Below are 23,580 nucleotides of genomic sequence, written 5' to 3'. Positions count from 1 at the left end.
GGCCCGGTTTGGATTTAATACACAATTGCTTTGTTTGTGGAGTCTTTTATTATAGGTTACATTAGCGCGTGAACTATCAAACATTTTAAAAGTGTTATTTTCTAGGGATATAAATAATTCCTGCATTATATGCTATTCATAATCAGGTTATTTTTTGGCACGTTCTTTGTAGGTATTTTATCCTCTTTCATCTTCCTATATTTGGTTATAAAAGCGAAGCTATTTTGTCATAATGTAACGAAATTTTCTACGAACATACACTGGTGTATGAAAAACATCATGACGTTATTCGAAATGGGATATTGTGTTACTGCTCTGTGATAATTGCAATCTTCCGACAATGGTGAAAAGAAACAATTAGTGTCATTGGTTCCAGCAGTGTCGTTGATCATCTGGGAATCTTTAACGCTTTTGTCCAGCCTTGGGCTTCTAAAAGTTCTCCCACTACACGTTACAACTCTTCAATGTATGTGTAAAATGGAGTTTGATGTGCTTGACCAAAGTGTCGCATTATTGATCATACTTTTTCGACACAAGAGTGGGCTCAGGTGATTACCTAGAAATCTTTCATGAGTCTGTAAATAGATGGATGATAACGAACTCTGTAGTGACTATTTTCAGTAGCTAGCACAGGTTGCTACATTTCCTACGCCAGCATATAAGAAATTGTGTCCTTCTTTGAAGATAGTATCACTTTCCAGACTTCGACCACCTACACACAGAGCCCGTAGGACAAAGTATGGCATAAAAATATATGTCAAACCTGTCCTTAATAGGGCACACACACATGTCGTAATGATGCCAACAACATGAATAATACTGTCACTAAACACACTGACGCTAGAAATATTGGTCGGTATTCAGAGCGAATTCGTTAATCGAAGGTTAGTCACAGACTAGTTAGTAAGCATACTAACTCTTTACTAAGAAAAGTGCACTTTTTGGTATTCAGAGTCTACTTTGAGTACAACTAAAATGATGATTTGGGTATGATTAACTTATAGAACCCCAATGCATCGGTGAGTAAAATAAATGTGACAACTACGGAAAAGTAGATGAGCGCATGCGTAGTCTGTAAAAATGAAAATACATGAATTACGAAATACGAAATGTTGTGTCGCACGCTAAACCGTGGGTAAAAGATTAGCATCTGCTTTAGATTAATTAGTCACATGTGATTAACTTCGTACAATACTACGTCCTAATCAGAGTCTCTGAATACAATTTTGATAACCATCCGTTAGTCAACCCCGTAGTAAGGTATTAATCAGACGTCAAAACGACTCTGAAAAAGGCCCATTAATTTTAGTGGAAATAATGCTAATTTAGTCACTAGACAACATTTAAAAGGTGCTAAATTTCTATTCTAACAATGATAAATGAACCAATTGTTTTTGATAAAAATATCCTTAAAAGTTTCTAGATCAAGCGACAAAGTGCTATATTGGTAACACTGATAACAAGAGACAAACTACAACCGCCTCACGTTTCCGCGCATGTGTATAAATTCTTGACGTACAAGTATATCATCTCAAACATTGCCCCAGTGATCAAAACATAACATACTAATCCGTCAAAACTAATGAAAACAAGGAGGTAGATCATTTTGACATGGTATAGTTGCTCACATTTTTTATGTTCATGGCGGACTTATTCGTAATGCCAAAAAATCGACATACTTACTTATGCCCACCATTAGAAGGTAAGTCATTTGTACACCTTAAAGTATGTCCAAAATTTGAAGACATGCATTTTTGTGACGTTTTGAGTCATTTCGGGCTCTGTGTATAGGTTGTCTGATCCTACCCCAATGGATGTTTTGTTATGGGTCATGATTAGATCTTTTCCAACAAGCCATGGACTATCAGCGATCTGCAATATAGCATTCGTCTTGATATTGACGCTGCCACTCCCGATATTTTGCTGCCTACCTTCTGTGACATGGATAGGCGAGGGTTAAATATGCTGTAATGCTAATAGCAACCACTTTGCAACCCTTCTTGTAATTTCAACATGCATCTTATTCACAAAAGTACGTATGTTTCTGATTAACTTCATTACGTTATGACCAGAGATTTCATTTTTATAAGCAAAAATCAACAGCCTAGAGCAATCTGTGCAACACCCAGTATATATGAGCATATCTCTTGTTTTGCTCTTTCAAACAGGGTTTCCAACACTTTTATGTTCACATCAATTCTTGAACGAATTGGCGAAGGTATGTGTGTTTCTATGGGAAGGAGGTGATATAAGTTTATTTTACTTACTATTCACTATAAAAGTACTTTTGTCAGTGATGGGAGGCCGAGGTTGGAATATATTTAAAAGTACACACGTTAATCACTTGGACATGAAGAGACGTTCAAAAAATGAAATTCAAACCCATGTACTTTCATGTCAATCTATCTATACTCCCTTGCACTAAGAACACCAAATTGTAGTCCAAACGAGAGCTTATATTTCCTTTCAGTTTAAAGAAAAATATTATAGAATCAGGGCCGGATCCAGGATTGTCTGAAGGGGGAGGGTGTACCGATGCACCAGTAACTATCGAAATAACCAATCACCCGGAAGCTCTTCAAAGCGACATGTGACAATATTCTTTATCCCTGACAACACTGATTCATAGAACGGAGGAAAAGTATTTTAAAGGGTCGCAAGTGTTATGTAGGGAAAAAAAAATGTTCTTTCCTCCTCCTGGCTTCCGTTTCCTTCAGTACTTGACAAATGTTAGGGGTCTATCGCTTGATGAATCCTTTTCCTTCAACCTTTTGAAAATTGACTTAAAACTATTGCTTTTGCAAAGCTCTGCTTTCTTTTAAGCCCCAAAAAGGAAACATGATGGCAGAAAGTTTCGAAATGTGTTGCTATTTTCACTACTACCATCTAATTTTAGATAGTGTATATCTACAAAGAAGGAAGGGGGTTGCATGTGCACCTATGCACTCCCCGTAAATCCGGCCCTGTATACAATCCAAATAAAAACAGTTTAACTCAACGTTTGTTTGGAAAGTAGTAAGATTCTGACATGTATAAACAATTGTAAAAATTTTTTAATATCTATTTTAGGACTTTCGAAATGCCACTCCAACAAAAAGGTGGTACCATGTTGTTTAATCCGGAAAAGAAATCTGCATGGCAACGAAGCAAGGTAAGACAGAGATTTCGTGTTCCATATATCAATTTTATAATATAATAATCCAAAATACTAGAGAAGATTTTTGAAGAAAAGTATTGCCAAGATAGTATTTTGTAGCTTTCGAGATTTTAATTTTTAAACTATATTAAATTATAATATGTTGATATTGAATTTAGATTATTATCCTGGTTCAGTGAATTTTGTGAAAGGAGTTTGGATTTCTTTGTTTAATTTGCACAGAAACTACGAACATAGTCCGGAAAGGACAAGTTGGTCTATACCCATTCGGCACTAAAGTTGTTTAGTTTTAAGAATTTCGAATTTCGTAGAATTCAAATAAGTTGTACTTTTTTTAAAAAAAATCTCAAAGTGCTTTCCTTGTTCGGGAATTTCTATTTGTTTTGGTGTTAGAAAATTTGAGATATCTAAAATAAAAGTTTTGACTACTCAGAAAATCGCTTCACAGATTGCTGGTGCTTGTCACCAGTCCTGTAACTATCTTTGCACTGACACAAACGCTGCTTCTTTGTTCATTTATTTACCTGCTGGACATTCTTCTAATAAAAACGATAACTTATATCAACATATAGAATAATCGTAGAACATTTTCGATTTTTTTTTGCGCACTTTTAACATTTTCGGGGCCATGGTAGTTCAGTGGCAGAGTAGTTACCTCTGGTGTGTTAGGTCTCTGATTCGGTCCCCGGCCAAGTACATTTGTGGTGGTTAACATCATATTCGTGCGTTTTTTCGGGGTACTCCCGTTTTCTCCACATTCCCATTGCACAAGGTTTTTCAGCACCATTGACTTTCCTTAATAATCATCATTGACTTTAGCCTAAAGAGCAATAATCGTGGGACGTTAAATTGAAAGATATATTTAATTTTTTTAAAAAAAAAGCATTTTCGTTTCAGTATCAATTTTAATTCTATCTTGAGAATAAATAATATATTATTGTAAACACTACTTTATTTCAAAATATCCTAACATTCAGATCTCTTGGGAAGGACTACCGGGTATCTTGGAAGGAAGAGATTAATAGTGTGGTACAGATTGCTGGAGGACGAAATACAATCGAGAGAAAAATGTTTAGGATAGAACATGGAACGTACGTACCATGTTACAGGGAGTGAAATTAGAAAACCTTCAAGCAGAAATGAAACAAAGTTATCTAGGAGTATGTGAAGTTAGATGGGCAGCTAATGGAGAATTGAGAAACGAAGTATATAGAAAAAAATGAAATGAAATCGTTAAGTTTTACGTCCCACAGTTATGCCGGTTAGGCTAAAGGAGACGGTGATGATGAGAAATGAATGATATGGTGGATTGAAGGAACTGGGAGAGCCCCAAAAAAACCCACGAGCACGGTGTTTGTCCACCACATAGTCCACACGGCGCGAGCTGGGATCGAACCAGGAACCCCAAGCACAGGAGGTGAACGCTCTACCACTGACCCACCACCCCCACAAAGTATATGGATAGAATGTTTTAATCAGATAATGAAAACAGCAATATTAATGGTATGGAAATAATTCTGAGTAAGCATTTGAAAGAGAAGATAGTGAAAGGAGAATTTGTTGGTGATAGAATTGTGATGATAAGGCTTAAAGAAGAAATAATGATCTAGTAGTAATATAGACATATGTATCAACCGCTTCGTGGACAACTCAAGAAGTAGAGAAAAGCTATGAGAAGACAGAAGAAATTATAGACGGGGAAATGAAGGGTGCATGCGTAATTCTAATAGAGATTACAATGCAATAAACGAAAGGAAATTAAATCTTTAAGTTGAACGTCCCACGATTATGTCCTCTAAGGTAAGAGAGATGGGTGATTAAAGAAACTGAATGATGATGGAGTAATTTGTGGAATGAAACTGTGGGAGGAAACGGTAGTACCCCGAGAAAACCCACGGGAACAATGTTGTCCACCACAAGTTTACTTGAGCAGGAATAGAACCAGGGACCTTTCGCACCAGAGGTAAGCGCCCTATCACTAAGCCATCATGAAATTTTAAAGCAGTTGCGGGAATTGGATAGGAGGATAGTGTCGTAGGCAAATATGGTTTAGGCGATAGAAATGAAAGAGGAGAGGGTCTGGTTACTTTCTGTAGAAATAATTCACTAATAATTAGGAATACTTAGTTCAGTCAGCACAAGAGAAGATACTATATACATCGAAATCCCAATAGACGGCAGAATATATTATTGAAAGAGACTATGTTACAATCCACGACACAAGTATCGAAAATAGCTTGAAAAACACGTAACCTCTTCCCGGGGCCAACATTTTCTTTCATCATAACATTTCGTTTGTTTAATTTGTTGTTCCTTTTATCTGCCTTTGCTGAAATACTAAATGTCTATAAAATGAGCAAACATGACAAAAAAAAAAAAAAAAAAAAACTGTGTATTCATGTGACTGTTTTATGCAATTTCTTTTCAATTTCTTTTCCAAGCCGAGTAACAATGCATCTGCAGTTGGACACGTCAAAATCAGGCCTCAATTATTTACCCGGTGATCATGTTGGAGTATTTGCGTGCAACAGAAAGGAGCTCGTAGAGGGACTGCTGGAAAGACTCCAGAATTCTTTGGACCCTGACCAACCTGTGGAGCTGCAGATACAAAAGGAGAAATGCACAGTCAGTGGTAAGATTTAAACTTAATTATCCCTTTGTTTAATTGCTTTAATTATCTAAATTGTACCTTAATGGAATATTATCCCAAGATATATGTATATCTGTTATTATTTAAATTTAATAACTGCTGGAAATATTCTTTGTCATGCTTTAATGGATTAAAAGGAAGCGAATACCGATCTAGAAAGCTGGAAACAACTGAAATTCAAATTCAATGCGATGTGCTGACTATGGCAGTTATGACGTCCAGCGGGAGTCGCCTGGCCGATCATAGCTCCAGCTCTGTTTTACGGTTGGAATTAAATAAGTGTCTATTATATATATATATATATATATATATATATATATATATATATATATATATATATATACTTTTAGATAGCCATAAATAGTGTAAGGTTCCGCATGTCTACACGTCATGCAATAACCACGTGTTGCGAACTACATGTGTTAGCAATAAATAAAAACAAACAGACGACGGTCCCGAAGAGGAGTCGATCACCATCGCCAACAGTCGGAAGGACGAGAATCAACGAAGGAAGCCGACAAGACAGGATAAAAAGGACCTGCACTCCTCGACCAACATTAATCTTCCCGGATTGATCAAAACTCCTAAAACCCCTCTCACGACGCTTGGTCACCGAGAGGTACCCATCCTTATACTCACGACGCTTGGTCACCGGGTTCCTTTCCTCTTTCTGACGACGCACGGTCACCGAGAGAGAGATACCTAATCTACACCCCTCTCACGACGCTTGGTCACCGAGAGTACCTTACCTCAAAGCCCACGACGCTTGGTCACCGGGCTCCTATCTAATCTTACCTAAATATTAGTGGAATTTCTTATTATACACACACCGGACAAAAAATTAGTCACCCCTCAAGAATTCGTGAACAGCAGTAATTAATAGCGTGTAACACCACCTCTGGCTTTGTTAACTGCCTGGATTCGGTTTGGAAGCGAGTCCACAAGGTTTTGCAGGTATGTCACATCCAGTTGAAGCCACTCGTTCAGGATTTGATCGCGCAAATCCGCCAAACTGCGTGGATGCCGATTTCGGCGTTTTACCCGCTGTTCCAACATGTCCCACAGATTCTCGATGGGGTTCAAGTCTGGTGATTTTTCAGGCCAATCTAGATGGAAGAGGGTTCGGGAGTGTTCATCATACCACACACAAATTGTTCCAGCCCTATGAACTTTGCTGTTGTCGTCTTGAAAAATAGGAGTCTCCATAGCATACTCATCATGAACATGTTGACTGAAAGGCAACACTTGCTCATCCAGAATGTTCAAATACACATGCTGGTTCATTGTAGTGGTGACCTCAGTAAGTGGGCCCAATTCATGATAAGAAAACCACCCCCAAAACATCACAGACCCACCTTCGACTTGAACATGCCCTTGCACACATTCAGGATGAAAGGTTTCATGTGGCCTTCGGTGCACTCGACGACGTGCGTCATTGGAATACAAGCTAAAACGTGATTCGTCAGACCACATTACCTTCCACCAGTCAGCTACTGTCCACGTTTGGTGATTTCTCGCCCATTCAAGACGCGCAGCTTTATGTGCCTGTGTGAGCAATGGCCTCTTGCGAGGTGCCAGACTCCAAATGTTCAATGCATGCAGTTCCCGTCATAATGTTCTTTCGCTAACAGGTTGGGATGGACCTGCATTCAGTGTCTGCAGCAATTCCTGTCGGGTTTGGAACCGATTTCCATTCACAAGCCGAGAAACGCGTCTCCGGTCCCTTTCAGTCATGATCTTCTTCAGACCACAATTCTGACGCTGTGTTTCGTGGCCACGTGTATGACACCACTGCTTGTACACGCGCTGAAGAGTTCGCTGCGAAACACCAACAAATCCAGCAACTTCCCTCACCGTATGGCCATGGGTACGGCCAAACACGATTGCCCCTTTTTGCCACTCTGTTACATCGTTACTTATACCCATTTTGACGGACACTATCCACTTGCAACACACTTTTCTCACTGACTGAAGCTGCCTTATGGTTCCGTAGAGGCAAAGCGCGCACAGATTTGCACGGGTCTCGACTGCTGCGCCATCTGCACAGGCTTTACGATTCATCTCTTCTTCTGCACAAGGTGACTAATTTTTTGTCCAGTGAGTGTAATTTGTGTACATAAACTTTTCATAATAAAAAGGTGAAGGGAAAAGTCCAAATCCCGAGTACATTTTATTGCTCTACCCAAGAAATTTACATGGTAGATGCGTCGGCGTCTATTTACAGACACTAAAAGGACTTTCCTACGGGGCGCTCTTTTTATTAAAGAAAACACGGACTTAAAAACTTTTTAACAATACAGTGTAAGTGTTACTAAAAGCAGGATCATATAAAAGATAGTATCCGTATTATTATAAATACTTTCATTACTCTTAACGGTAGATTGATTCGTTACTGGCTGGCAAGTATTTATGCCGACTACTAGATCTGAGAAAAATACATATAAAGAAGGTGATAACAATATCGCAGAATCAGGCTCCCGTATACCCGTTAATATTCCTCACTTAACTAGATATTCTGGTCAAAGTACAGACGATCCCGACCGATTTTTCATGCTGTTTGATCATTTGGCTTTACTACAGGCTTGGACCCCCGAAAAGAAGAAATAAATTCTTCCTATGTATCTACAGGACATAGCTCTCGACTTTGTCTTACAATTGCAAAATCTGAATCAATTCGACACACTAAATTACTAACAACTGAAAACCAAATTAATTTCTCTGTCCCGCCCAAATTTACCAGCGTATAAGGCGGAATTAGAAATTTTCCAAATTCAACAAAACGAAAATGAATCGGTCGATTCATATTTCTTAAGGAAATTGAGGGCTATCAGACAGCTAATGCCAGAGGTTTCAGAGGAACAGAAAATTCATTTTCTTTCGTTAGGACTACACAGAAATTTGCTGCAAAAGATAGCCTTAGAATCCTTTCCAACAATCCAACGGCTGCAGGATCGACTCCACGAACTGAAAAAAGCTCAGGATCTCATGCAAAAGAGGAATTATGTAGAATTGTCATAGGCAATTCATTCTTTAATCGGCCAACCTAACCGTCCCTCATCACTCCCTTTGTATGACCATTATAGCCAAACGAATTCTAATTCATACTTACCAACCTATATGCAACAGCCAACTTCCCAATCGTTGTCTTCCGCACCTCCATTACGGAATATTTCCCCTCCACAGTCAACTTCCTCTGCACCTGAAGTTTCGAATCCGCACCCCCACCAAAGTCAAAACCCGCCCTCACAACCTCCTCACACGGACCTCACCAAATTAGCTAATCAAATGGCCGAGTTATCATTAATGGTGGCACAGAATGCCATGAAGACTAATTATAGACGCAACAACGGAGAAAAAATCGTAAAGGAAACGGACAAAAAGCGGATGCGAAGAATACCAATAAAGGAAGTAACGGTGTTAGGAAAAAGAACAATTTTGTAAAAGACGACAAAATATCAGTCTGCTTAATTTGTTATAAAAAGAACCACGGAGCATCCACGTGTTGGAATGATCCTAAAAATTCCAACCAGGGAAACTCGTAGATGGGCTCGCAGGCCAAAGTCAAGCCTCGCGGGCCATTTCAGAAAAGTCGGCGTGGGCCACACAGACCACCATAATTAAAATGTGATGGAAATCAAGAAGAGCAGGCAACAGCGGAAACTTTTAAGGATACGGACGCCAATTTTTTCACCCAGACAACCAATAATAAACATCGAGAACATGTTAAGCTGGGAATTGAAAATAATAAACTGTTACTCAATATTAATGTAAATACAAACAGTCTACCAGCTATAATAGATACGGGTTCTAGTCTTAGTCTATGGTCAAGACGGGGCGTACCCCCAAAATGTACGCTAATACCATTTCAAACTCGTATCAAGGGCATTGCCAACGAAGTTCTAACTTTAAAAGAAATAGCTTTAATGAAATTTAAAATTGGCAACACCACCTTCTCACATTACTTCCGCATCATAGATGCTGACTTTAATCCGATTTTTGGGAATGATATTCTCACAAGGCTTTTTTCTCAAATAGACTTGGAGAATAAATCTATATCATTATATACAAAACCTAGACAAAATTCCCACATCGCGACGTTCATAAATACACTTGGACATCACCAGACGGAAAAAACACATAATCAAATTGATCACGTTTTAGTAGATAGAAGAAGACAATCTAGCATAATTGATGTCCGGTCGTTTAGAGGGGCTGATTTTGGCACTGATCACTACCTGGTACTAGCTATAATACGGGAGAGATTATCGTTGAATAAAGGTAATATTCAATGTCCGAAAACGGAGAGATTTAATTTAAAGAAATTAGAAGAGAGCCAGGTAAGAGAGGAATACCAGATTGAAGTTTCGAATAGATTCGCGGTTTTAGAAGACTCGGAGTGCACTAGTGTTGAGGATACTTGGATTGAAATTAGAGATAGCATTAAAAGTTCAGCAATAGAAAAATTGGGACACGCGGAAATACATAGGAACAAACCATGGTTCGACCAAGAATGCATTAAACTAGCAGAGAAGAGAAATCAGGCAAAATTACGGTGGCTACAAAATCCGAATGAAACAACTACACAAAATTTCGCAGATATCAGGCGGGAAACTTCCAAAACTTTTAGAACAAAGAAACGGGATTTTTTGAAAGCTAAAATTAAGGAACTTGAAGATAATAGTAAAAATAAAAATATTCGGGACATGTATAAGGGGATCAGCGAATTTAAGAAAGGCTATCAACCTCGTGCTTATATATTAAAGAAATCTGACGGAACAGTTCTCACCGATACGGATAGCCTCTTAAATAGATGGAAAGATTTCTTTGACGATTTGCTGAACACGCAGCCAAAAACTAATGTGCGTGGAGAAAAGGAGATACACACCGCAGAACCGTATATTCCAGAACCCAATCGAATAGAAGTGGAAGCCGCTATAAAGAAATTGAAGAAACACAAATCTCCGGGTGTAGATGAAATTCCGGCTGAGTTAATTTTAGCTGGAGGCGAAAAATTGTGGAACAAGATACACAAACTCATTCTCCTTATCTGGAACAAGGAAGAATTGCCACAAGAGTGGAAAGAATCAATCATTGTTCCAATTCACAAGAAAGGCGACAAAACTGACTGTAATAATTATCGAGGCATTTCTCTTTTGTCAACATCCTATAAAATCCTTTCAAATATTCTGTTAGCAAGATTGACCCCATACGCAGATGAAATTATTGGAGATTATCAGTGCGGATTTAGACGAAATCGATCAACTATCGACCAAATATTTACCATTCGCCAAATACTCGAAAAGAAGTGGGAATACAATACCCCGTTACATCAACTATTTATTGATTTTAGAAAGGCTTACGACTCGGTTAGGAGAGAAACATTATACAACGTTCTTACAGAACTTGGAATACCGAGAAAGCTAATTAGATTAATTAAGATATGTTTAAGTGAATCCCAAAGTAAAGTCCGGGTAGGAAAATTTTTGTCCACGAGCTTCCACGTCGAAAATGGCCTGAAACAAGGAGATGCGTTGTCGCCATTATTATTTAACTTTGTGCTGGAATACGCCATAAGGAAAATCAAAGATAGCAACCAGGGCCTAGAGTTGAACGGCATTCACCAGGTTGTGGCATATGCTGATGATGTAAATTTAATAGGGGATGATAGGAGAACAGTAGAAATAAATGCAGAGATCTTATTAAACGCTTGCAGGGACATGGGTTTAGAAGTAAATGCAGAGAAAACTAAATACATGGAAGTGCGTCGGGACCGTAATACGGCAAATTGTGGAGGCGTTAAAATATTAAATAATGCTTTTGATAAAGTGGATACTTTCAAATATTTAGGATCAATATTAACAGACGAAAATCATATTCACGAAGAAATTAAATGTCGACTAAAAGCAGGGAATTCGTGTTACTATTCGGTTCAAAATCTCTTGTCGTCGCGAATTCTGTCGAGGAATTTGAAGCTTAAAATATATAAAACGATAATCATGCCTGTTGTTCTGTATGGTTGTGAAACATGGTCGCTTACTCTGAGAGAAGAACATAGACTGAAAGTATTTGAGAACAGGATCCTGAGAAGAATATTCGGACCCAAGAGGAACGAGAATGGGGAATGGCGGAAGCTTCATAACGAGGAACTACATAGTTTATACGGTTTACCCAACATTGTTAGGGTCGTCAAGTCTAGGAGGCTTAGGTGGGCAGGTCATGTAGCTAGAATGGAAGAAAGTAGAAACGCTTTCAAAGTCTTGACTGGTAGACCCATAGGAAAACGACCATTAGGAAGACCTAGGCGCAGATGGGAGGATAATATTAAGATGGATCTCGCAGAGATAGGAATACAAAGTAGAAACTGGATGCAATTAGCTAAGGATAGAAGTCAGTGGAGAGCTTTTGTGAACGCGGCACTGAACCTCCGGGTTCCATAGGCCATAGAGTTAGTTAGTTAGTTAGGAAACCTACGTTTCCAGTGGAAAAACAAGAATCGGAAGAAATGTGACGAGACACTACTCACTCTTTGCATTTGCAAAGGAATGCATATACTACAATTAGTAATCGATAAGAACAATATAAAAATGCTTATAAAAAGCAGAATGCATGATTTAAAAGTTTAGTGCAAAATAATCATTGGTATTGCAAGGTAATTTCAACAAGTTTTATTTGTTCGCCCTCCCACTACATTCAGAATTACTTAAGCATGAAAAAGACGCTTCCGGATAAGTACTTGTACAGTTACAAGAACAAACGTTACTACTTATATTTCCTGTAGATATAGCGATGCGCTAATGGCACCTGAGTATTGGGTTAGTCAGTGATTTAACTGAAGAAAGAAAATGCCGGACCGGTTATAATGCACATGGCTCACGAAGAAATTTGTTACTGAAGTACAAAATATCTACGACAAATATTTTCCGGAACGGCCGGCGTTCGGTCCAAAAAGTTGTAAAAAAAAAGGGAGGGGGGGAACGTCGCTGTTTGTTTTTGTTCAAAGGGTCTGAAGTGATGGCAGCATTGTCAAAAAAATTAAAACTGAAGAAAACGTGTTTATCACAGTTTTTGACCATTTTAGAATCCTCAATGTCAAAACTTTGAATCCAACTTAATATTTAAAAAGAGTACTTTGAAATGCTCCTTGTAGCATACTCTTGGGTACTGAACCTCGTTTTTTTTTTTTTTTTTTTTTTTTTGGCAATTCGGTCCCCGCCCCAGGTTTGCTTGTTATTTATTATAATGCTTCTTTTACAAAAGATCAATTTGAAATCTATTTTATACACGATTGCAGTTGTGTTTTTCCAAGTCGCAATTTTGGGTGCAATTGAATCTTTTAAGTTCAAGAATCACGAAAGTAAAGCTTTAATGTACAAAAATAAAGTTTAAGACTTGTAAAACAAAAAACAAAAACACATTTAATTTAAGAGAAAAACAATCGATATTTGGATTATATCAATATGTTATCATTTTACATATGTGTATATATGTTTGAGTAAACTTATTTACTATACATATTCATTTATTTTAACATGCAAAGCAATAAGGTCCATGTAAGTATTCCCTGATAATGAGAGCAAATCAAAACCCAACCAAACACCATATAATTTACGATAATTCATTCAATCTTCGTCGCTGTCTTCGTTGATTGGAATATTTTCAACTTAAAGCCTGTTTTTAATAAATTAGTAGAAGAAGAGAAAGTAAAATCGTGAACCCTGGCAAAGAAATATTCGAAGCTTTGATCTTGAGGGTGCTAAAATGGTCAAAAAATTGTGACAAAACACGTTATTTTCAGTTGTAGTAATCACTTTCAGACCCTGAAAAAAATATATGTCGTACCTAAGGGTATTAGAACATTTTGAACAAAAAAAAAAAAAAAAGATCAGCAATGTGTCCTTCTCAATTTTTTAAATAATGTTTTGAAATTTTCAACACTCCCTCCAAAGAAAAAAATACGCATCGAGTTTTTTGAAAACACTTTTACATTTACACCTACATAGTATCTACAATCTCTGAAACTTTCAAATTACTTGGAACACCCCCACTAGAATTAAAAATTATTACATTTTGAGCATGTATGATACCATAATTCGGTAAGGGGTGTGTTTAGAAGTCGAAACTTTTTTTTTGGAGTGGTTTTTGGTCAAAACGTACATTTTGGTCGATAAGGACCCAATTTGAATCAAAGGCCGATTTCAGTATCGTACTAGAAAAAGCCGTTTCGCATCACTTCTACATTTCCGGATAACACCTGGTTAGATGAACAAGAATAATATGCTTTGTCAGACATGCTCAAGTACATAAGAAGCTAATATTTATAAAATAGTTAAAGAAGTTTATAGCTACAATCATGTTCAAGAAATGTTGAACACCCATATTTCTGTTAGAGGCCCTGCATTATTATCCTAAATCCGCTTAAATGAGAGAATTGTGAATTTTGTGTGAACGACAATTAACATCTTCATTTGAAACTAAAGCATCCTACTAAAATTTCTTAGGCGCGCTTATGATTAAAGTACATGGCCATTAACACTTAGGTCTGTTACCAGGATTTTTTGATCAAGAATAAAATCTCCAATTGAAATACATACTGTTGTAAATTATACGTATTGTTTTTCTTCTTTAGGAGTATTTAAAGTGTGGGAACCTCATGAACGTCTTCCTTCATGTTCCTTACGGATGCTGTTAACTAGATACCTCGACATCACAACCCCACCAACTCCAAATCTTCTTCAACATTTGGCAGCTATGGCCAACGACCCTGGCGAACAGAGGAGACTTCGACTTCTTGCCACGGTACGTAAAATAATTTTTGACATCTTAAAATTTCATTTATGTGTTGAAATAATGACTGAAATGATGTTAATTAAAAAAAGAAAGAATCAAAAATCAATGTTGATATTATGTGTTAACCAAGTAACAATCACGGACAATACTTCTTAACACTACCATAAAGCATTCACCTGTGGTGCTTGGGGTCCCGGGTTCGATCCTAGCTCCCGCCAAGTGAACTTTGTGGTGGACAAACACTGTGTACGTGGGTTTTCTCGGGGTTCTCCCGTTTCCTTCCACTTTCTTCATTCCACCATTTCATCATTACTCATCATCACCGTCTCCTTTAGCCTAACCGGCATAATCGTGTGACATAAAACTCAAAGATTTCATTTCATTTTTTTAACACTACCAATTACTTCCACTCTACCAACACATGATTCGGGCGTCGTCTTCAATCAAGAAAGGTACGATATGATATATCAGTTCATATTGATAATAGGCCTAGAAGATGGAGATATTCTACAATTCATTTGCAAATTAAATAAACTGAGATCGAATTGAATCACTGATAGAGACAGCAAGATTTGAGGAAGATTGTCATAGCACATAGAGACTATTACATAAGCCAGAATGGAGACGCAGTAAAAACTTCCATTTCCGACAAAATGGTAAAAAAAAAAAAAGTCGAAATTCAAGAATACATTTAGCAGAGAAAGATGAGTGGACGGCTTGGAAAGATGAAAAAAGCGAGAGTGAAGAAATACTGACAAAAGTTCAAGAAGAATCAGAAAAGGAAGGATGTGAAAATAAGACAGTAGGAGCAGATAAATAAGAGTTTGTCGTCAAGGGAATGAAGATGATGTGTGAAGTATGAATCAAATTAAATTTGTCAATGTGAGAAAGATATTTGGAGCTACAAAGGAAGTCAAGACACTGACGAAGAGTTTAACGTCCCTTTCAGCAGCAAGGCTATATGAGACGTGGACATAGAAAATAGGAAGATTTTTCTCTAACTGGGAGGAAGTATTAATATTTGATGTGAAGCTTAATGTTAACGACAGGATGAGAGAAAGTGCTTAGTGGCAGAAAAACATTATGCTTTATTGAATTATTGTGTAATTAGTTAAGTCTCTAATAGTGATATTTTGCATTTGAATTGTCTTATAGCAAAGGATAAGAGAGATCAAGTTGTAATTGGAGATTTTCGGTTGGAAGAGTGATCAAAGTTGTGAAAGAATATTTTTAGTAAGCGTGGTCCAAAGACCAATACAAAGTTCTCTGCGTAGTTTGGGTAGATAGGTGTCCCAAGGCTCAGGCAGCGAAAGGAAGGATAGCTCAGAGCTCCAGGCAAGCTAAGAGGTTTGGGTTAGGTTACATCCCTCTTAGCTACAGGCAAACTAAGAGAGAGGGGATGACCACCCGAGTCTGATGTCAATGAAGACCTTACATGCTGTTTTATACTCTCTTGTGAACAGCGTTAGCGCAAGTGTTCCTCTTTTATCACATGACCTATGATGACGAAGATACCTGTTCTCTGCTTGCTTGTACTAAAAGGGCATGTGCTTTTGTTTACAAATAATGAGCGCGTGTTAGTGTTTACATACAGAGCCCGAAGTATGTTGATATGGCATAAAAATATATGTCAAACCTGTCCGTAATAGGGCACACACACATATCGTAATGATACTAAACACACTGCCAACAACGTGAATAATACCGCCACTAAACACATTGCAAGAAGACCATTGAAATATTAATTTTAGTAGAAATAATGCTAGTTTAGTCACTAGGCAACAGTTAAAAGGTGCTAAATTTTTGTTCTAACAATGATAAATGAACCAATTGTTTTTGATAAAAATATCCTTAAAAATTTCTAGATCAAGCGACAAAGTGCTACATTGGTAACACTGATAACAAGAGACAAACGACAACCACCTCACGTTTCCGTGCATGTGTATAAATTTTTGACGTACAAGTATATCATCTCAAACATTGCTCCAATGATCAAAACATGACATACTAATCCGTCAAAACTAATGAAAACAGGACAGTAGATCATTTTGACATGGTATATTTGCTCACATTTTTTATGTTAATGGCGGACATATCCGTAATATTAAAAAAATCAGCATATTTTCTTATGTCGACTATTAGAAGGCAATTCATTTGTACACATTAAAGTATGTCCAAATTTGAAGACATCCATTTTTGTGTCGTTTCGAGCTCTGTGTGTACAAATATAGACCACGTGTAGGATATAACAATGTACTTCACTTTGATAGTTGATTTTCGTTCTGTTGTACTTAGACTTCCAAACTATGCTAACCATAAGGCTGATAAGTCTTGATAAATAACTATGTCCGTCTGTCTCTATAGGCATTAGAGCAAAAACCGCAATATACAGCATGAAACGTTTTATCATATGGATTCAGTGCATCATGTAATATATTCGAACCTGAAATTGTAGAAATAAATTAATTTTGGTTTCAAGATTTATTCGCATAAAACGAAAACTGTAACAGAAAAATACAAAGGTATTTTTGAAATCGCACCAGGACCCCAAGAATATCAGGTTTTGTTCTCCTATTGAAACCAGAAATATTAAAGTACTAAAAGCTACTCCAACTTCCGGTTTCAATTTTGATTTGTATGGAGCAAGAACAGTAAGGGACAGCAAGAAAGTGTGTTTGATATGGATTCAGCGTCCAAAGAATGGGTTTCACTTCAGACTTTCTTCCTCTTTACACTGCAAACCGAAAGTTACAGATATAGTACACTTTCAATATAGAATCCAATAGCTTGGCAATCTATTGCAATTCTACAATGTCAAATGAAAATCACTTGACTTATTTTAATATATATATATACTGTCTATTCGTTTGAATAGAAATCTATCATATCTATGTTCTGTATAGTTATATTTATCTCCAGGGAAGCACAGAGGAATAAACTTAAAGTTCACTTTTCTTGGTATTCAACTTAATATATTGAAATATATTAGGTTGGTGAGAGTTAAGTGTCTACTCTAGTTGGATCAGTTCCAAAAGCAATGAATAAATACACTACAATACTTAGTTAAACAAACTTGTAACCCTCTGCAACCATCTGGAATGCGTGATGCGAATAAGACATCAGCCACTGGTTTCACCGCCCAAACCGTAAGAGAAGTTCTTCTTTGCCAAAAATTGATTGAGATATCGGAGGGAGAGATGGTTATCAAGAAGACGGATGACACGCAAATACGGTGGGTGGCAAAGGATTTCATACTGTAATCATGGTCAGTATGCAGCACTTTTGGTCTATATGTAAGAGATCATTGTTTTTGCAACATGCGGTCACTTTGTTAACCATTGCTGGATGCCTTTGCACATGTTTGCAGTGAATTTCATGAAATTAAGCACTGTAACTATCTACGTTGGCAGTTTCACTCCGCCTGGGAATTACACGATGGATCACTCCCATCATAACCCAGCCAACATACCAGCATCAATATCTTTTATGGGTGTAGAGGCGGTTAAGGAAGCGTCCTGAACGTTCATTACGATCTAATGATTTTCCTGACCACTTACGGTAGTCAAAGCAGATCTAGTTTTCAACTTACATAAAAAACCGGTGTAGGATGCTTTCCAAGATATTCCTTACACTTACTAGTTAGTAGAACTGCGCCCTACCAGAGTGAGACTCTTCTTGGTTGGCGCCAACTCAAGTGACACTCAAGAGTACAACTTTTCACCTGATTTATCCAGGAAGCCACCAAACTACATTGGTATGGCTTCCTGACTCTAGGCACTCCAGCCTATTTACTGGACATACTGAGTTTGTGACAATAGCCCATTCTACGTTGTGTTGCTGAGATGAGTTTCTCACCAGACGTCGAAGCGGACATTTCATTCACATTCATCTAATATTTATACATTTGTTCGAAAAATTTCTGTTCTTATTGTATAGCCATTATACACGCATATCTAAATTGTACTGAACTGAATAGTTTCTAATAATATATCTAATTTAGTATGAGACTTGATTACATTTAGAAAGATTTACGCGATTTGCTGAATCCTTACCAAGACCAGGATTTAGTTCCCGGAAGCGAAATAGAACGTATATTTTTAAATAATATTTTCAAGAACCCATACAGTATGAATAATGATCTCAATTTTTAATGATACTTTGAAACAGGTTAAAATTGTACTTGTATTTCAGGATCCTGCCGAATATGAAGACTGGCGCCACTGGCGATTTCCTCATCTTCTCGAGGTGTTAGAAGAATTTCCTTCAGTGAGACCAGATGCAGCTGTTCTAGCGACCCAACTGACCCCTCTACAACCTCGTTTCTATAGCATTTCCTCATCTCCAGCCGTCCACCCCAACCAACTTCATCTCACCGTTGCTGTAGTCAGCTACAGAACAGAAGGCTAGTATTTATAGTATCACTGTTTTCTAGCACTACCTGATACCATCAAAGCTATAATACCTGACGAGCTTCTGGTGCATCACCTCAGAAAGCAATACTACATTTAGGTGTAACCATCAATCCGTTTACTGATAATGGTAATAATACAAGGAAACCTCTGTATGATGAAGATCAATGGAACTTGTCCGTAAACAAGAAATGTCCATTACAGTGAAGTTTCACAAACTTAGATTTCTCACAGCTCATGCAGTAATTTTATGGAGCATACAGTACATACATGTAAACATAGGCCAATATCGAAATACTATATTCAATGACTAAATTGTTGGGAGAATGAAGTTGAAAGCGCCCTTTGTAAAGAAACAAAACTATTGCTGAGGATGTGTTTATTTGGGAGTGTACTGCAAAATATAATGCTTGTTGTAACATGAGTCTTAGCCAAAAATGAGTAGCCCAATGTCTCCAATCAGGAATGTTATAAAAGCATCTCCTCACTTTTCATGTAGCAATTAAATTTCTTTCGGAATTTTTAATACTGTAGAAGAGTCTTGACTTTAGTCAATTTTTCTTTCAGAATATTAATTACTAATGCAAATTAGGGTAAAAGAAAAGATTTAATTAAGTAAAAACTATTCGAAAAAGTCGAATAACAGCAATTTAACAAGTTGCTTAATTTGAATATTATTATCTTTCAATAATTCGTTAAATATATCAAACAACAAACAAGAAAAAAGTTGCAATAATGTTATAAAGATAGATAATCTTACATTAAATTCAATTTGCCCTCAATATTTTTGTTCCATAGAACCAAACAGTTAAGTTTCAAGAGTCTTTCAAATACAAATATGTATCTCCATGCAAGGAGGAAGTAATAATTCCTTTTATAACAAATTATAATATTTAACTCACCAGATAATTTAACTATAATAGATATCCGATGGAGAATAACACAAAAAAATGTGAATCACAAAATCACTTTATTTCTAAAAATCAAGCACAATTACAGTTACTTCTTCACGTAGTCACCATAAAGATTAAGGTATTTATCATATCGATTAACGAGCTTTCCAATACTCTCTTCATAAATGGTTGCCGCCAGCGTATGGAGAGAGCTCTTCACATAATTTTTTTTCAACTTGTAAATGTGTACTGCTAGACATTACGTAACCTACGGCGAGTCATACAAAAGAAAAGAAGGGACATGCTGTTATCTGGAATTTTTTGGATCCATGACAATGCGAGACCGCATACTGCTGCCGTAACCAGGCAGCTGCTTGCTCAGTTTCAGTAGGAAGTGTTCCAGCACCCGGCATACAGCTCACATCTAGCCCCTAGTGACTTTCATCTTTTCCGGCTGGTAAAACAAGGTATGGGAGGAGAACACTTTCGCACCAATGGAGAACTTCAAAATGTTGTGAATACCTATCTTTATACGCTGGCGGCAACCATTTATGAAGGGGGATTTGAAAGCTCGTTCATCGATATAACGAAAGCCTTATTCTTTATGGTGACTATGTGAAAAAGTAACTGTACTTACGCTTGACTTGATAATAAAATGATTTTGTGATTCACATTTATTTTTTGTGCTATGCTCCATCGTAAGTTAAAAAATAGCCCTCGTATTAACACTTATTTTACAATTTTTCCTTTCAGATTTCAATCGGTTCAATACTAAAGCTACTAAAGCTGCAATCTCTTAAACAGATTACCAAAATTTTAGTCCCCAAGTTTCAGTGCTACTACTGGCGCTATGAGCTACTAACAACTCTAGTGACCACTGCTCTTACAAATACAAGTATTTCCTGATCTCTTATTTTTTATAATTATAAATAAATGAATCAGTACATTATATGATAATTTCATTCTCAAGTTCAAGTCATACCGCAATTAACAATAAAAGTAACGCAGTAAGACTATTATATGCATTGCATCATCATTATTAAATACTGATATTGTTTACGGAGAAAAACAAAGATGATGGTTTATGAATTTTTGGGGGAAAATTTTGCAATAGTTATCTGTTATATGATCCTGAGGACACTACTTCCTGATTAAAATTTCCTTGTAACTACTGGATCATATTTAGGGATCAATTGAAGATTTTTTTTTCAAATTGTAGAAACGATTTTCTGTGTTAAATACGTTAAAGCTGAAAATAATTCCTGTCCGCTATGAAGAGGTTACGAACCCGTTGGGGGTTAGTAAAGAATATCCGCAAGCGAGAGAGTTCTATTCCATAATAACACATATATTTGTGCCCGGCCAAAATTTTGTCTGTATTATGGAAGTGTCAATTAAGGAATGTTTCACATTAATAGGCCCTACTGAAATACCGTACATATATTTTTGCCGGAACAAAAAAGTTTGTCCGTATAATGGAAGTGTCTGCTATTGAGAGGTGCTCTTACAGGATGTTTTACTGTAATAATAATAATAATAATAATAATAATAATAATAATAATAATAATAATAATAATAATAATAATAATAATAATAATTGGTATTTTGCCACTATTCCGTGGTAGCTTGTTGCAAAGTGAGAACCTTGGATGAACCACTTTCTTCAGCTAATCTCTTCATTTTGACTGTTGAGATTACAAAATTGTAATACAGTTATTTCCAAGTGGTTGACGTACTGACTGTTAAGATTAGGAAATGTGTAGTGCAGTTATTTCCGACTGACCGACGTACTGACTGTTGAGATTAGGAAATGTATAGTGCAATTATTTCCAACTGACTGACGTACTGACTGTTGAGATTAAGAAATGTGTAATGTAGTTACTTCCAAGCGACTGACGTACTAAGTAGGAGCGAACTTTTACTATCAGAGTTAGGGTAGAGTAAGGAAGTTGGGCAAATTAGGGAAGGGAACGAGATAGGTCTAGTAGAATAAAATAAGTATTGGAAATATAAGATTAATGTTCAATCCACGAGTTAGTGTAGCTGCAAAAGGAACGACTACACCTTGTTCGATTGTAACCACTGTTTTATATCAACACTAGGCTTACTGCTTTGTCTTTGCTCTGTCTGTATGCGTTACTGAGAATACGGACAGGAAATGTGTGACATTACAGAGCATTCTGTTGGAAATCACTGCTGTTGAACATCGTATTTGAGGACAGAAATAGGTTTTGAAACGTGCACTAGCCATTTCTCATATTTGGAGAGAGTTGGTAGTCCAGTTGCTGTGTAAAAGAGTCAGTCATGAAAGAGTTTGGAATAGTGTTAGACAGTGTGCTACATTAATATGTATTTGAGATATGTTTACGTAATCGGAATCGAACGTGGAAATCACTCGGACAAAGAACTTGTGTGTTAGCAACTTGCTTACGGAAAATCTAGATCCAGACAGAGAACCGACAATACGTAAAAATACTGAATTTGTAAAATGATATGTACGAGTACAATTTAAATAAGGGTAGTTCTATGATTCCTGACTGAGTTTAAGATTTTGACAAGTATTATCAAAGACAAAATTTTACTTGTAATTGTTGTGAATAATTTGATTCAAATTTCTCCCAAACTTTAGGTGGCGAAGGACCAATTCACTATGGCGTTTGTTCTAATTACCTGAAGGATGTTGAGGAAAATGAGGATGTTTATGTGTTCGTAAGAAGGTTAGTATTCTATATCTATATATTATGACTGGACTGGAACCAAATATCAGGAAATACGTGTAATGCGCCGCTATTTTATAGCTGAACAGTCGCATTACACGATTCTTGGAAGATGGTGAGAGGCATACCGGTCTGCATCAGATGATCTTTAAATTAAAATCTATAAGAATATTAAAACATTTTTCGAATCGAAATTAAAAGAAATTGATATTATCAAATATGGTGAAGAAGACATTTGTGATTTTGATTGACAATAGATATACTAGAAATATGTATCTGTAAACGAGTAAAGCCTCGGATCCAATGTCGAAAGCTAAAACCAACTATGATTGTATTTATGTTTAGGCCTCAATTTAAAATTTTAAGAATCAGCTGCAAACTAAATAAGTAAAATCAGTTCGAGCTGGAGCAACTAGGTTAGTATTTTGTTTATATATTAGTATTGATTGTCTATATACATATATTAGTGAGAATTTAATTCTAGTTTCATGAAACAGCCCTCAAAGAAATACGATATGTGAAATAAATGATGAAGTATGATTTAAATAATATGATGAAGTATGAGAATTATATACAAATATAAAGAAGAAAATAGTACGTAATGAATACATTCCAATTGTAAGATGTAATTTGAAAAAGGGCTGTTAACAGTTTTAGAGTTGATCTCAATTAAAAACATTATATAGATATTCATATGTTGTTTCTTAAATACTGCTTAACCTAGTTGACGTCTCATAGACTTTAATATACAGCTTGATTATTAATGGTCAGTTTTACGCATGGCTGATGGGGGGAGAGATCCTACGTTCTTCATTGTGGGAGTTCCTTCATTTGCGCACCGAACCTCCAAATTTTATATAATGGAACATGTACCTGTATTTGTGACAAGGTGCATTTCATACGATAGTTAAAGTCTTAAAACACAGTTCACTCCAAAGTATGATTCGTTCAGGGGGCTTCTCCGATA

General features: G+C 36.7%; 1 protein-coding gene across 1 annotated transcript in view; it reads left to right on the top strand.

Moving 5' to 3' along the window:
* Nos (Nitric oxide synthase) overlaps positions 1-23,580 on the top strand; it is a 560,518-nt gene that overhangs the window by 508,459 nt on the left and 28,479 nt on the right. The window contains exons 17-21 of the mRNA XM_081770724.1: positions 3,070-3,151; positions 5,599-5,789; positions 14,434-14,603; positions 18,786-18,996; positions 22,526-22,613. Coding sequence (XP_081626850.1) covers positions 3,070-3,151; positions 5,599-5,789; positions 14,434-14,603; positions 18,786-18,996; positions 22,526-22,613 — 742 coding nt within the window. The remainder of the gene's footprint in view (positions 1-3,069; positions 3,152-5,598; positions 5,790-14,433; positions 14,604-18,785; positions 18,997-22,525; positions 22,614-23,580) is intronic.

The sequence above is a fragment of the Thermobia domestica genome, chromosome 9, assembly GCF_964235325.1.
Source record: "Thermobia domestica chromosome 9, izTheDome1.hap1.1, whole genome shotgun sequence".
Lineage (NCBI taxonomy): Eukaryota > Metazoa > Arthropoda > Insecta > Zygentoma > Lepismatidae > Thermobia > Thermobia domestica.
This window is presented reverse-complemented; position numbering and strand designations above follow the sequence as displayed.